This window comes from Leptonychotes weddellii, chromosome 7, assembly GCF_054177405.1.
Source record: "Leptonychotes weddellii isolate Sample4059 chromosome 7, ASM5417740v2, whole genome shotgun sequence".
NCBI lineage: Eukaryota > Metazoa > Chordata > Mammalia > Carnivora > Phocidae > Leptonychotes > Leptonychotes weddellii.
In genome coordinates, this window is record NC_138375.1 from 3,453,249 (window position 1) to 3,467,657 (window position 14,409).

The 14,409-nt window shown below is 42.4% G+C and overlaps 1 protein-coding gene across 1 annotated transcript in view; it reads left to right on the forward strand.

The window, feature by feature from the left end:
- ADAMTS16 (ADAM metallopeptidase with thrombospondin type 1 motif 16) overlaps nt 1-14,409 on the forward strand; it is a 131,345-nt gene that overhangs the window by 47,941 nt on the left and 68,995 nt on the right. The window contains exons 9-10 of the mRNA XM_081825784.1: nt 5,238-5,610; nt 14,075-14,170. Of these exons, the coding sequence (XP_081681910.1) occupies nt 5,238-5,610; nt 14,075-14,170 (469 nt within the window). The remainder of the gene's footprint in view (nt 1-5,237; nt 5,611-14,074; nt 14,171-14,409) is intronic.

Consider the following 14,409-nt stretch of genomic DNA (forward strand, 5'->3'; position numbering starts at 1 on the left):
GACTCTGAAAAACAAACAGGGTTCTAGAGGGGAGGGTGGTGGGAGGATGGGTTAGCCTGGTGGTGGGTATTGAGGAGGGCACATTCTGCATGGAGCACTGGGTGTTATGCACAAACAATGAATCATGGAACACTACATCAAAAACTAATGATGTAATGTATGGGGATTAACATAACAATAAAGAATTTAAAAAAAAGAAAAAAAAATAAAAAAGAGCACAAACCTAAGTTTACATTGAAGTTTTCTGTATCAATCCTTTCTATAATTTTCTAGATTATTTTTCAAAAAAATGTTTCAAAGATTTTATTTATTTATTTGATTGAGAGAGAGAATGCATGCGTGCGAGCGAGAGCACACAAGCACGGGGAGCTGCAGAGGGAGAGGCAGAAGCAGACTCCTTGCTGAGCAGGGAGCGCAGTGCAGGGCTCGATCCCAGGACCCTGAGATCATGACCTGAGCCGAAGGCAGACACTTAACCAGCTGGGCCATCCAGGTTCCCCTCAAAATTTTTATAGCTTTTTCATCTTCATGGTTTTGATCAAGATAAACCTTTTTAATTTTTTTGAAATGTGCCCAGACAACGTGGAGAGCGGGGGCTGCAACGTGTGGGTGTACGGTGAGAATCAGCGTCATACGAGAGTCCAGATTGCTGCTAAGCTGCCAAGAACTGTAGGAGAACTCGTGGAAAGAAATAGTTATATGCTTAGAGAGCACTTGTTTTGATGACATTAGATATGGGCTGTGATCTTCGAATCAGACCGTGGCCCTAGGAGGGGTTGCCAAGAGTGTGGTTCAGAGACATGTTTGCTCTGGGATCCCGGGACGGTTCAATGTCTGCTCAAGTTCGCTCATTTGTTTTTGTGTCAGTCAGTAAAACCCTTGTGTGGTCATTCAGTCATAAACTTTTATTTTCAAGAACTTTGCTAATTTTGCTGAGCCACATGATTATAAACAGAAACACAACATTATGCACGCTCACAAATTTGTTCTCTTAAAAGATTAAATTTCCCAAGAGAGCCTCCTGCTGTCAAAGTCACTCAAGCTTTTGTTCCCATGGGATGACCAGTGGTGAATGGGCCATTTCTATACTGTGTTAGCAGAGAAGTCTCATTGTTTTAATCAATTGGAGACTGTCTTCTTTGACGTGTTTGCTGACTTCCTGATTTCCAGGTAATCACAGTCCTGTTATGTTCTCCACCAATTAGGTGGCCGTTTGGATACGATCCCAACAATGAGTAAGGATAAGTGACTAACTTTTAAAGATGAATCCGCTTTCCTTTATTAGCAGTCTCGCATTTGGTACCTGGAAAAAATATATTTGAAAAAAGGAACTCAGGGGCGCATGGGTGGCTCAGTCATTAAGCGTCTGCCTTCGGCTCAGGTCATGATCCCAGGGTCCTGCGATCAAGCCCCGCATCCGGCTCCCTGCTCAGTGGGGAGCCTGCTTCTCCCTCTCCCACTCCCCCTGCTTGTGTTCCCTCTCTTGCTGTGTCTCTGTCAAATAAATAAAATCTATAAAAAAAAAAAAAAAAAGGAACTCAGTCAGTCTGAAGTTGTCAGCACAATGTTTCTCCATAGTTGGTAGTCAAGAAGGACAGATACGTGTTTGGAGTAAATTCATCAACCTACTCAGTGAAGTCATGTGTCATTTCCCAGGACCAGACACAGACCTCATCCCATTTACTCATGTCTGTGTCCGGGAGGCCTAGGACTAAGGAAATTTTAACTCATTATTTTAATTTAATGACAACAGGGACTCATCTTCAATTTACTTTTTAAAAATTTGAATCATGGTATTCACAGACCAGTGAATGTGCCTTCCTTCTGACCCCATGGATCTATGTCAGTCCGTGGGAAAAGGGACCATCTCTGGGAGCCAGGAGTTTGAGGAGTACGTGGATCCCCTGCCACACCCATACCTCCCTCTGTCAATGAGAAAATCTGATTTGACCTGAGAGCCCATTAAGAATGTTTTGGGGTATAATGGAAAGAACAAATTTCAGTTCATTCATACACACATACACATAATGAACATTTTTCATCCATGAGAAAGAAGGAAACCCTGCCATTTTTGGCGGTACGGATGGACCTTGAGGGCATTATGCTAAGAGAGATAAGTCAGAGAAAGACAAACTGTATGATCCCACTTATATGTGGAATCTAAAAATTTAAGCTTGTAGCAACAAAGAGTTACCGGGGTGGGGTTGGGAGCGCTGGTCAAGGTGGTCACACATACAAACTCGTAGTTCTAAAATAAGTAGGTTCTGGGGGCTCTCATGTACAGCATGATGACTATGAACAATGCTGTATTCTGTGTTTGAAAGTTGCTAAGAGAGTAGATCTTACAAGTTCTCTTGGAGCACCTTGGAGCCTCAGTCAGTTAAGCATCTGACTCTTGATCTCGTCTCAGGTCTTGACGTCGGGGCTGTGAGTTCAAGCCTCATGGTAGTCTCCACACCCAGTGTGGAGCCTACTTAAAAAAAAAAAAGTTCTCATGATACAACATTCACAAATCTAAGGATGTGAGATAATGGATGTGTTAACTAACCTTTATAAAAAGCTACAGAGCACAGTGAACAGCCCAGAACCCCGTACTCACTCTCATCATCATCTCCTTCCTCGCCAGAGATGACGATGTTCCTGATACAGGCCACCATAGACTAGTTTTGCCTGTTTCTGAACTTGCTATGAACAGAATCATGAGCTACATACTACTCTGTATCTGGGATCTTTGGCTAAATATAACAAGTATGAGATTCATCCTTGTTGCTGCATAAAAATATAGCATCATTTATTTATTTTTAATTGCATGAATATGCTACAACTTATGAATCCATTCTGTTGGTGAGAGGCATTTGAGGTTCCAATTTGGGGCTATTTAAGAAATGATACTCTGCATATTCTTTTGTTTTACATATATGTCTCTGATTATTTGTAGGACTAGAAGTCTAGGGTCATGAATACACAGTCTGCAGTGTCAGGAGACACCCCGACAGCTTCCTGAGTGGTTGTGCAAAGTCACATGCCCACAGTTATGAGCATTCACAGGGTGCTGAACCCTTGCCAACACTTGGTCTTGTCGGTCTTTTCCACTTTAGCCATTTCGCTGGGTGTCTAGTGACATACCGAAGTGGCCATTAAAGAGAACGAGTGTGTTTTTACATGTTTAATGGTCATTTGAATAATCTTGAGTGAAGTGCCTGTTCAGATCTCTCGTGAACTTTTAAAAATTAGGCTTTTTTATTTTTTCTTGTCTCTTGATCGGAGTACCTTATATATTCGGAATACTTTGTTCATTATGTAAAATACATATTATGTGAGTATCTTCTGTCACTCTATGACTTGGTATCTCCACCGTTAATGGTGTCGTTTGGTTAACAGAAGTTTTCCTTTTTGTAACAGAGTCTAAATTAATCCATACTTTTCCTTTGGAGTTAGTACTTTTTGTGGGCTGCTAGAATAAATAAATCTCTACTTACCCCAGAGTCACAAATATATTCTTCCACACGATCTCCTACAAGCTTTATTGTTTTGCTTATCACATGTAGGCAACCTGACTTTCGTCTGGGGCATGCCACAGGGTCAAAACACGATTTGTCCACGTGGATACTATGGTGGATTGTTTGTGCAGTGGCTTTTCCTTTCAACATCCATGCCATGGGGTTTTCTCACACCTGCCCCATTGGCTTTGCGCTTGGCCATGACACCTGCTGAGGCCGAGGGATAAAGAGCAGATGGGCTCCAGCAGGAGCCTAATCAGGAGCACAAGGGTGAGATCCACATGGGGAGTTGCTTTTCTTCAAAGGTGAAGCTAATCGGAGCCGACCTGCACATCCCAGCAGTGATATGTGTGTTCCTGCACCTCCTGGCAGGCTCCCAGCTTCTTCCAGGCTCCCAGTCTGTGCACTGCATTTTTCATGGCCAGGTGGGTACCTTGTCCTCATGCCCTGTGCTTAGACATTTACGCAATCTATAAAAATTCCTGAACCCGTGATACTGTTTTAATTGTTAGTCCCGTGCTGGGGCCAGTCAGTTTGGCTGACTTTTCCTGGTTTCCTGTCCAGAGGACGGGGATCATATTGCCACCCTGACGTAGCCTCAGGGACATAATGGGGAACACCGAACTCGTATGTATAAATCATTTAAGATCCATCAGAGAAAGGTTCTATGGAATTCCAAAATTGCCAAGTCACACCTGTCTTGAAGTGCTAATTATGCTTTTAATTGTTTTTCTTTACTTAAAAATATCCCTTTGCGGTATGATCCTAGTGACCGTGATAGGTCATTTGTTGAATGCTCACAGTGAGTCGGCCACTGCTCTTAACACTGTCCCATCATTTGGTTTAATCTATACTTCCCAGTGTGCTCTGAAAGGGCTTCTGATTTCCTCTTATGTAGGACTGATGTCTCCTCCACAGTAGCTGGGGCCACCCTCGTGTTTCATGGGTGACTGTGAATCGAAGGCATGCAGGAGTGGACTTGAAGGCAGTGGAATTTGAGACTGGGGTGGAGACTGAGGCCAGAAAGTTCCCAGTCGAGGTGGGCAGCCACGCAAAGAAAAGTGTAGGGATCCACGGGCAGGTCTGCCATCGTTCAATATATTGGGAACATAGAAGGGATTTTTTTTTTTTTTTTGGCTTATTGAAATTGGCAAGCAAGATTTAGTTGCTACATGCCAACGCTGTTCGCCCTCCCTCCGAATGCAAAAATTATAACTATGCCTGTCCCTGCTAGGGAAGGGAATACCATGTGCGTGGAGGAAGGAATCATTAGTTGGTCTTTAGCCATCTGCTAGTGAACTTAAGCAGAGATAATTTCCTTCTTGACTTCGGGATCTAGTCAGAAATTAGCTTGAGCATAGAGCATTGCTGGTAGAAATTGCTGCTGTGTTCCATGGGGAACCTCTGGAGGCTGTGAGCTTGTGTGCAGGTGGCCCCTGGCCCAGGGAAGGAAAGGAGGGAGGGGGGAAGAGGAGAGTGGATGTGGGGAGGAAGGGAGGTAAGGACGGAGTGGGGGGAAAGAAAGAAAGAAAATTCTTGTCTTTGAAATAGGTGGATTTTGCTAGCCTTCCACAATGCCCATTTCCATCTTTTGATCACTCATGGCCAGAAGTGTACGTAAAAGTGTCTGCAGTTGGCACTTCTCACACTGAACATCTTGTGCTATTCCGTCTCACTTTTCCCCATGATAAGATTGAGGAATCTAATGAAGAACAAATTGTCTTCCTGGAAAAGATGAAATGCAGTAGGAGCAGTTTCAAGATATGTGGCCCCTGTATTTAAATGGAATGGAGATAAATGTCATATGGGCCCGCAGGAGAGGAGAATGCCCCCCCCCCCCCACCTCGCTGCACAGGGAATGTTGTCAGATTGCAGGAGAAGAGCCCGGCCTTGCGGAAGGTGCATCTCCGGTAAGTGTTGCGGAATCGCTAGCCCCCCATGCCCTGTGCGTTTCAGCACTGCCCAAGCGCTGTGCCTCGCGGATCAGCCGAAGCCTGTGAAGGAGTACAAGTACCCCGAGAAGTTGCCGGGAGAGTTATATGACGCCAACACTCAGTGCAAGTGGCAGTTTGGAGAGAAAGCCAAGCTCTGCATGCTGGATTTTAAAAAGGCAAGTGATTATTGGCAAATGCTCAGTGCAATATGATTCATAAAACTGTTTTATTCAGTGTAACGGACATTGATGTATTCTGCATTTATTGGGTACCTACCAAATGTCAAATCCTGTGAGTTAGAGCTGGTCTTAGATAACAGGAAACATATGTTCTCCTGGCAAAGAAGAAGCTGGTGGATCCTGGTGTGGGTATCGCTTTTCATCGGAGAACTGACTTGGCCTGTTAGGTCAGCTCTTGTTTCTGATTTATCACGTGGGAGCTCAGCAATAACCTCTGGTTGGTGTGAGTTGGCAAATTAATGCTCTGCATTTTTTTCAAATGCTGTTAAGAAAATAGTTCCTCCCTGCTTTACCTTCCTCAGATATAAGCAGAATTTACCATGGAGCAACAACCTGTCTAGAGCTTCTGATTATTAAATTCCCCAAGGACAACCTTTCTAGAGAAGTTTCTCATAGAAGGTGTGATGTGCGCCGCTGAGCCCGGGGACATGACTGGCGTGGCTTCCTGTCATAAATTCTGCATGTGACACGGAGACGTGCGCCCATGTTGGACGGGCAGGTTGGGATCTGGGAACTTGCTGTACTGAACCACAAGGAAAGCTACCCATAAATTAAATGAAAGTACCTATTCCTGAGATTTCTTTTATTCTAGTTTATAATGAAATCAAGAGGAAAATAGACAAAAATATGATCCTCTAGAAACCTCCAACATTTCATAATGTACTGGGAATATTCCCAATTTAAATCTAACATGATAATCTCTTTTCTTCTAAACTCAAGGAGATTTCCCCGTAAGGTCAGTTACAACCGTGTTCCAGGACTGGATCCTCATCTCCCGAGCTGGGTAATGTCAGCTTGGGACAAGAGCAATGAATCAGTTATCATCAGCCTGTGTCCCTAATGTTGTCTTTTCCACGTGAAATCCCTAGGAAGTTTTTGAGTGTGTTACTCTTATGTCTGTTAAGGACAGGAGCATAGGACTAATTTGTTTTTTTTTCAAAGATGGGGTTTTCTATAGCAAAGCTCAGGTTTCCACATTCTTTTATTCTGTGTGACCATGGACTGTATCATCCATGGTACTCTGGCGCCATTTGGAAAATACAAGAAGTAAGAAGCTAAATCTTTTATTACTCATCTTTTATTACTGAGGGAATATTTATATGCAGTGAAATGGATTCGTTTTAGGTGTACTGTTGGAATTTTAACAACTGTGTTTACCCGTGTTACCAGCATGCTGATCAAAACATGGCTTACTTCCATAAAGCCAAAAAGTTCCCTTATGCCCTCTTCCATTCAGCCCCTTCCCCACCCAGGTAAGCAAACTCTGTTCTGATTTCTATCACCATAGATACAGTTTGCTTATTCTGGAACTTTGTAAATGCCAAGTAAAGTATTTGCAATGACAGGGGGAACTAGAGAGGATAATGCTAAGTGAAGTAAGTCAGTCAGAGAAAGACAAATACCATGTGATTTCACTCATATGTGGAATATAAGAAACAAAACAAATAAAGGAAAAAAGAGACAAAGCAAGAAACAGACTCTTACCTATGGAGAACAAACAGGGTTACCAGAGGGGACGTGGGTGGGGGGGGGATCAGGGAAACGGGATGGGGATTACGGGCACGCTTGTTGTGATGAGCACTGAGTCACATGGAGACTTGTTGGGCACTTGTACATCTGAAACTAATAGAACACTGTATCTTAAGTATACTGCAATTAAAACTTAATAAAAAAAAACAAATATGATGTTAGTTGTTGGTTTTACATAGTCACCCTTTATCAAACTGATAAGTTCCTTTCTGGTCCTAAATTGTTGAGAGATTTTATCACAAAAGTGTGTTGACTTTTGTGAAATGCTTTTTCTCCTTCTGGGGATGTACTTATACTGTTTTTCTTCTCTATGATGTGAATGCAGAGAATTGTGTTGATAGGTTTTAAATTTAGTTTCCCATTGGTCACACTTCTTTTTTATTTCTTTATTTCCTTTTGCATTAAACTTCTTTCTAACAATCCTGTTTTTTTGCCTCAATTTACATTTTAGCTATACTTCCTTATACTGATTTTTAGTGGTTGTTCCAGAGATTATAGCTACATCTCTAATTTACAGTCGATTTAGATTTAACATTGTGCCACTCTATGCAAAATGCAAGATCCTTAAAACAAGTAAGCCCATGTGACTCCCTCGCTGTACTGTCCTCATCATGTATTTTACCTCTGTGCATGTTATAAGCAACATGACACAATGTTAAAATGTTTGCTTTAACATAGGGAGTTGCTTTTAAATAAAATAATGTTACCTTTTATATTCACCCACAAATGCACCATGTAGTACTTACACTTTCTTATGGATCAACTCCAAATTGTATCATTTGCTCTGGTCTGAAGATCTTTCTTTAGCGTTCTCTATAGCCTGCATCTGCTGGGCATAGGGTAGGTCAGGTTTTCTTTATCTGAAAATGTCATTAAATTCAACCTCTGTTTTGAAGAATCGTTTTCCTGAATATAGAGTTCTAAACAGTTTTTTCTTTATTTTTTTTCCTATACACATCTTGAAGTTATAATTCCATTTTCTCCTGGACTCGGTTGTTTCTGATAAAAAGCCGATCATCATCTTTATCTCCTGGCATACCTAATCATTCATTTAGACAATTCAGCAAACTCTACATTTAGGTTAGTTTAAGTTTTGTTTCCAGAAATACAATCTGATTCTTTATACTCTCTATTCTCTACTGAAATTTCCCATCTTTTTTCACTTACTCTGTCCACTTTTTCCTTTATAGCCTTGAGTATATTTATAACATGTTATAATAGAGTATCACTTTATGTTATATAAATTTGTATTGTATTATTATAATAGGTGGATCCCTTCATCCTTTGAGGCTTTGTTTGGTTCTTCCTTAGGGCTCTTCTCTTTCAGTTTTTCCTTAGCCAGAGGCACAACCTGGGCTCTTGGCTGGGAGCGTGGACTTTGGGCTCTCCACTGAGGTCTCTCCCTCACGTGTGGGCCCAAACTCCGGTGTCTCCCAGCATGGTGTGGCCTCTGTCGTCCAGCCGGTCAGTGTGCAGCCCAGAGCTGCTGCCCTGATCTGGGCCACATGAGGTGTCCACTAGTGCATCAACCATTCACCCCACAGATAAGCAAGGGCCCGCAGGAAATCCTCAGGCAGGCATCTGGGGCCCCTTACTTAATGTGACTTTTTACTTTCTGGTCCCACAGAGTCCCACAGGTTCTAGCTACTTCTGTAGGCCCCAACTCTGATCTCTGCATCCCCCACGCAGGGAGATTGTCATTGTCTGCCTGGGACCCACCTGGCTGCACCGTGTCAGGCAAGTGTTCCAGGCAGATTGATGGAGCAAAGGTGACACTCACCTTACGGATTTCCTTCTCTCCAGGGACACATACTGTGCTGCCAGTTGCAAAGTCTAAAACAACTGGCCCATATATTTTGTCCAGTTTCATATAGTTTTTGTATGCAGAAAAGTAAGCCTGCTACCAGTTACTTTATCAAGGACAGTAGAGGAAATATCTTTTCAGTTAAAAAAAAATTACATCCTTTACAATCAATCATGTCACCTCATTCCCTATGATGTGAAATTGTTCTTCAACATAAATAAACTTGATGGATTTTCTAAGTTAATACCATTTGTGTGGCCAGAATCTCTAGGGTCCTGAATCTCAAATTTAGATACGGTGGGCAGTTAGGTTATTTTCCATGTGCATTAAAGCATCTCAGAACATTTTCAGTTCTAAAATTCTATTTTTTCAATGAACTCCTTCTGAAGTTTTATGAAAATAGGTCTGTTTTGTTAGGTTGAAGTATAAAGATCCAAAAGTTTGCTGATGGGAGAATTTAAATTAATAACAAGCAGGGCACCCTGTGATTCAGTCAGTTAAAGCATCTGCCTTCAGCCCAGGTCACGATCTCAGGGTCCTGGGATCGAGTCCCACATCAGGCTCCCTGCTCAGCGGGGAGTCTGCTTCTTCCTCTGTCCCTCCCCACAGCTCATGCTCTCTATCTCTCTCTCTCTCGAATAAATAAAATCTTCGAAAAACAAATAAATAAATAACAAGCGAATTACCTAAACCAGCAATTAGAACCTAAGGACTCCTCAGTGAACATTTGCTGAGCAGGTGATAGATGGGTGAATGCTATTTTAGAAAGGGACTCTTGGTTTTGAAAAGTTAATAGATAATGCAAATTCATATGCGTCTGTCTCCTGGACAAATAGATGTGTATTTGGTGTACGTGTGTTTACATACTTGTGTATAAATTCACGCAGCTATATGGCCACAGCTTCCTCTGTCCTCCGATGCCTTGTAGAGTGATCATTGGAACTAGTGATAAAGTACCCCATACTTGAAAGACAAATAATTGTGATAAATTAGAGATCCCATTATAACATAATTTGTGATGGCATTTTCAGTTGGTATTTTTGGTGAGTCTAATATCGACAGTATGAGAAAATGGATCCAGGGACAGTGTACTCACAGTCGGGAAATCCCCCAATAAATTCCCAACACAGACATTGGAAAATGTTGGTTTTATTTGGGGTGTTAAGTTGTGATGCTTAACTCAACCAAGTCAGTATGGCTGAAATTGGTCTTCGTGAGCATAGCTCTTAAATTATAACATAGACTAACAAGTGAGCACTTTCATTAAAGATTGGATTCCTTCGCTGCAAAGATGAAAAAAAGCATGGGCTGTCCATGTGGACTTAGCTTTTTTCTTCCAAAGTATTAGTTATTACAAACATTGCATCTTCATCTAGTGCCTGTTCTGCTTCGTCAGCATCATCCAGGGCTTGGCAGCCTGACCCTGCAGTCTGAGATGCGTGGCTCCCAGAATTACTTTGAAATTTGATCACCTTAGTGTCCTGGGCACTGTTGTGAAATTGGGAGCTTCCCCCCACACCAGCATGTCTTACATTCCAGCTCCTTGGCCCTAGACGTATGATTTAATAGGGTCTTTGTTCCAAGAGGACCCTGAAATTTAATTAAGAATATAATGACATACAACAATAATGCTTAACTTAATACAATCATTGCACATTATTGTCTAGAATTAGTAGTTCAAAGTATGATAAGAAAGGATAAAACTGGTTTTTGGTTGTTCGGTCGTTTCATGGTCATTTTATTATCTAATTCTTTGAGGAACTAGATTTTTTATTTGTTTTCCAGGGTAGAGTGTCACGTTTTTGTGAAATGTCAGTTAGATCTGTAGAGTACCAAGGTCTCAAGTACTTTTCGCTATGTTGAATAACAGTAGCATGGATTGTATGGCATTTCAAGGCTGTTCTAACTCTTGTCATTTGTTTCTGTCTGGAGAATTGCACTGGGGATTGAGCAGATCCCAGGATGGGCTGAAATACATGGGGGGCACAAGCCAGACGCAGACTGGGTTAGTGGGTCACCTGCTTGGGGGCAAGCTACCACCTGCCTCCTATACTTCAGAGCTTTGTCCTTAGTGAAGGTAAAAACCATCACCTTTAACAGTATCTTCCATTCGTATTTCTTTATTCTGCAAAATGTTCCAGAAAACTACAATGTAAGAATATTATGAAAATACTTTAGGGACACCCGGGCTCAGAGTTCAGTGGGGAGTCTGCTTGGGATTCTCTCTCCCTCTCCCTCTTCCCCTCCTGCTCATGCTCTCTCACTCTCTGAAATAAATAAATTTTTAAAAAGAAAAAAAAGAAAATACTTGAAATATTAAGGTCTAGATCTATATTTTCACACATAAGGTGGCCCGCCTATGTCATCTTAGATGTTCTAATGCTAACGTTTCGCTTACCATTATTGGTTTTTTACACAAAAAATGTTCCCACTCATTCTGTTCAAGGTTTTCATGAGAACAAACTAATAGGTGTTCGACTCACTCAGAAAACATGTATCGAAAGCCAGCTAGGTACCGAGCACCGTGCCAGAGATCTATGACAAATACAAAAAAAATAATTTCACATTTTAAAACACCATTTATTTTGTATCGTCTTGGATAATCTTTGAAACTGCCCCATGAATTGGTACCACCGACTCCCTGAGGCCATAGCCATGAAGCAGCGGAGAGCTGCATTTGGGCTGGTATCACCTCCAAGCCCTTGGAGTGGGGAAGGAAGTGCATGCTGGCCCCATGCCTCTCAGGTACTAGGCCTGAGTTGGGCACGTTACCTACAACCACTTCATTTAGCTCCCAGGCCAAGTCAAATAAGCAGGTGTTGCCATCCTCATGCATACAAGGAGGACACCGGGCTCTGCCCCCAGATCTGCCTTCCAATCCACGCCAGATAGGCCTGCCTCCTCGGAAGCCCAGTCCCTCTACTGGACCACTGTGTCCGTCTCCGGCTGGCCTGACCACAGGGGCGGCCACCTCTTTCACACCCACCCATTCATCCATTCATCCATCATGCCTTGATTTGTTGATGTGTGCACACTCAGCCTCCTGAATTAGTAGGTCTCCATAGGCCAGCCAGGCAGCTGCTCTCTGTGGGCCACCACCCGAGGGCAGGTAGGCCAACCTGCACTGCTGAACAGATGCTGGTTCTGATCCGCCATAGTTCCACCCAGACACTGAGCCTGGGTCCATGAGCTCCGATTTCAAGGAAGCTTTATTTATATCCTGGTATTCGATCAAGTTGTCACCCTGCAAACAAACGGAGCTTTCCAGTTGTCTCTTTGGAGAGTTACAGACACTCAGGCCCCTGCTTTTATGGATTCCTTGAGGTCTTCTTACGGCTCTGGTCCCTACACGCTGTTCTGGCCAAGAACAGAGGCCCCAGCTCAGCGTGCCAATTCATGTCATGAGAGGCCAGGGGAACACTAACCAGCAGCGTGACACATTGCCCCGGTAACGCTTAGTGAACTTGGAGGGCTCACAGGGAAATAAATTTAACATTACAGCAATTGTAACCATAGGAGGTTATTTTGATACTTGAAAATAAATGCAATTGATACCCAAATTAAAACACTGAAAGTTTACTTCTTACCATTCCAAGTTCCCAAAAGCTGATTTATTAGTGAGAGAGATACAGGCAGAAAATACATGTATGCCCTCAGTTTCTAAATATGTAATAATTAAGCTTAGGGAGGAGATTTGAGAATAGTTTGATGAAAGTAAAATTAATATTGATTATTAGCAATAAAACCCTTCAAAAGATCACTCACACAATGTAGAACAGCTCTGTGTGGGCTCATCTTTCAACACGATGAAACGGGGTGGAAGCATAAAGGGAGTGAAATGCCATCTTTGAGGCAAAACTATGCCGACTTTTGGCCGTGTTGCATTTCCTTTATGATAAAGATCACCCAGTAGATACAGCCAGTAAATATCTTGGGAAATAATGCAGCGCCGGTTCAAATATTCAGAACACTTGTGCAGATAATTTAAGAAATGTTTTCCTCCTGTGCAGTCAAAGCTACCACAGGCATTCCTGAAGTTTCCATCATGTTCTGAGTCCTACTGCTTGCCTTCACTAAGACATTCCTTTGGGCTCATAAGGTTATGGAAGGAAAACTCATTCCTTGCACTGGGAGAGACTTTCATGGTGTAGAACTCCCAAGATCTTGTTTCATTTTACTGCCCTGGCAGCCGTGTGGGTCTTCCCTTGCTCTGCACACACACTTTTTCCTTCACATCTTCCTTCCTTTGCACAAACGCTTTGTTCTTTGTCCCTTGAATGCCATCCCCTGTCCCCCCAGTAAACCACTCAAGCTCAGGAGTTGGCTCAGCTATCTCATGTTCCCATGAGCCCTTCTCTAAGTGTCCCTGCCTTGCCCTTCTGACAAACTCACCCTGCACTGTGCTCTTCCCCCTGGGAGCATCTCTTCCCACATGCATCATATGGTGACTTATAGGAAATTTACCCACCCCCGCCTTAGATGATACTCCAGAGGGTAGGTCTGGGATGTATTCCTCATGGAACCTCATGGAACCTCCCTCCCTCCTAGCAAGGCAACTGGCATATTCCAGGTCTTCATCAAAGGTTGGGGATGGTGGGTGAGTGGGTGGGTGGATAGACAGACATACAGATGGATGGATGGATGAAAGGATGGACAAGCCAGAAAGTTTTGTAATCATCTTTAATCTGGAAATGAGCATTCACACTTGGAGAGCTTAGTGAATGGTTGGGTCAAGAATGAATTATAAAATGTTAGGTTTTATCAGGTTTTTTAAATTTTAATTTCTGCAGTTTTCTGCAACTTCTGAATTAAGAATATTTTACTTTTTAATTTAGAAAATATAATTTTGTTACATTTATGATAAATACGTATGAATAAATAAAGTTTCAGGGATGGAATTAAGTTGGGGCAAGTCTAGAACATGAGTCTCTGGGTCTTCTGTCTATCTACTGCTAAGTAGTTATCAGCTTTTAATTTATATCAGTTCTTTTCCCTAAATTTTTCAGTGATATTTTATTATAGATTTGTGGATCATCTGTAATACTAATGACCTTTTCTCCCTGGTAGGATATCTGTAAAGCCCTGTGGTGCCACCGGATCGGAAGGAAATGTGAGACTAAGTTTATGCCCGCAGCAGAAGGCACTATTTGTGGGCTTGACATGGTAAGGAGCTAATCTTAATCTTAGGTCATGAGTCATGTTCAGATGTCAGGGCCTTTCTACCCATGCATCTCCCCTCCTCCTGTGTCAGTATTTTGTCAGCCCGTGTTCCTCATTTCTATGTGCAAATTTACCCCCAGGTCAGAAGACGGTGTTTAATTTATATCAATACTGTGAATGGGGCTCCTTCCTCCTTTTGCCCCTTTCCCGATGATGTAATTGATGGGCTATCTGCAATTAGT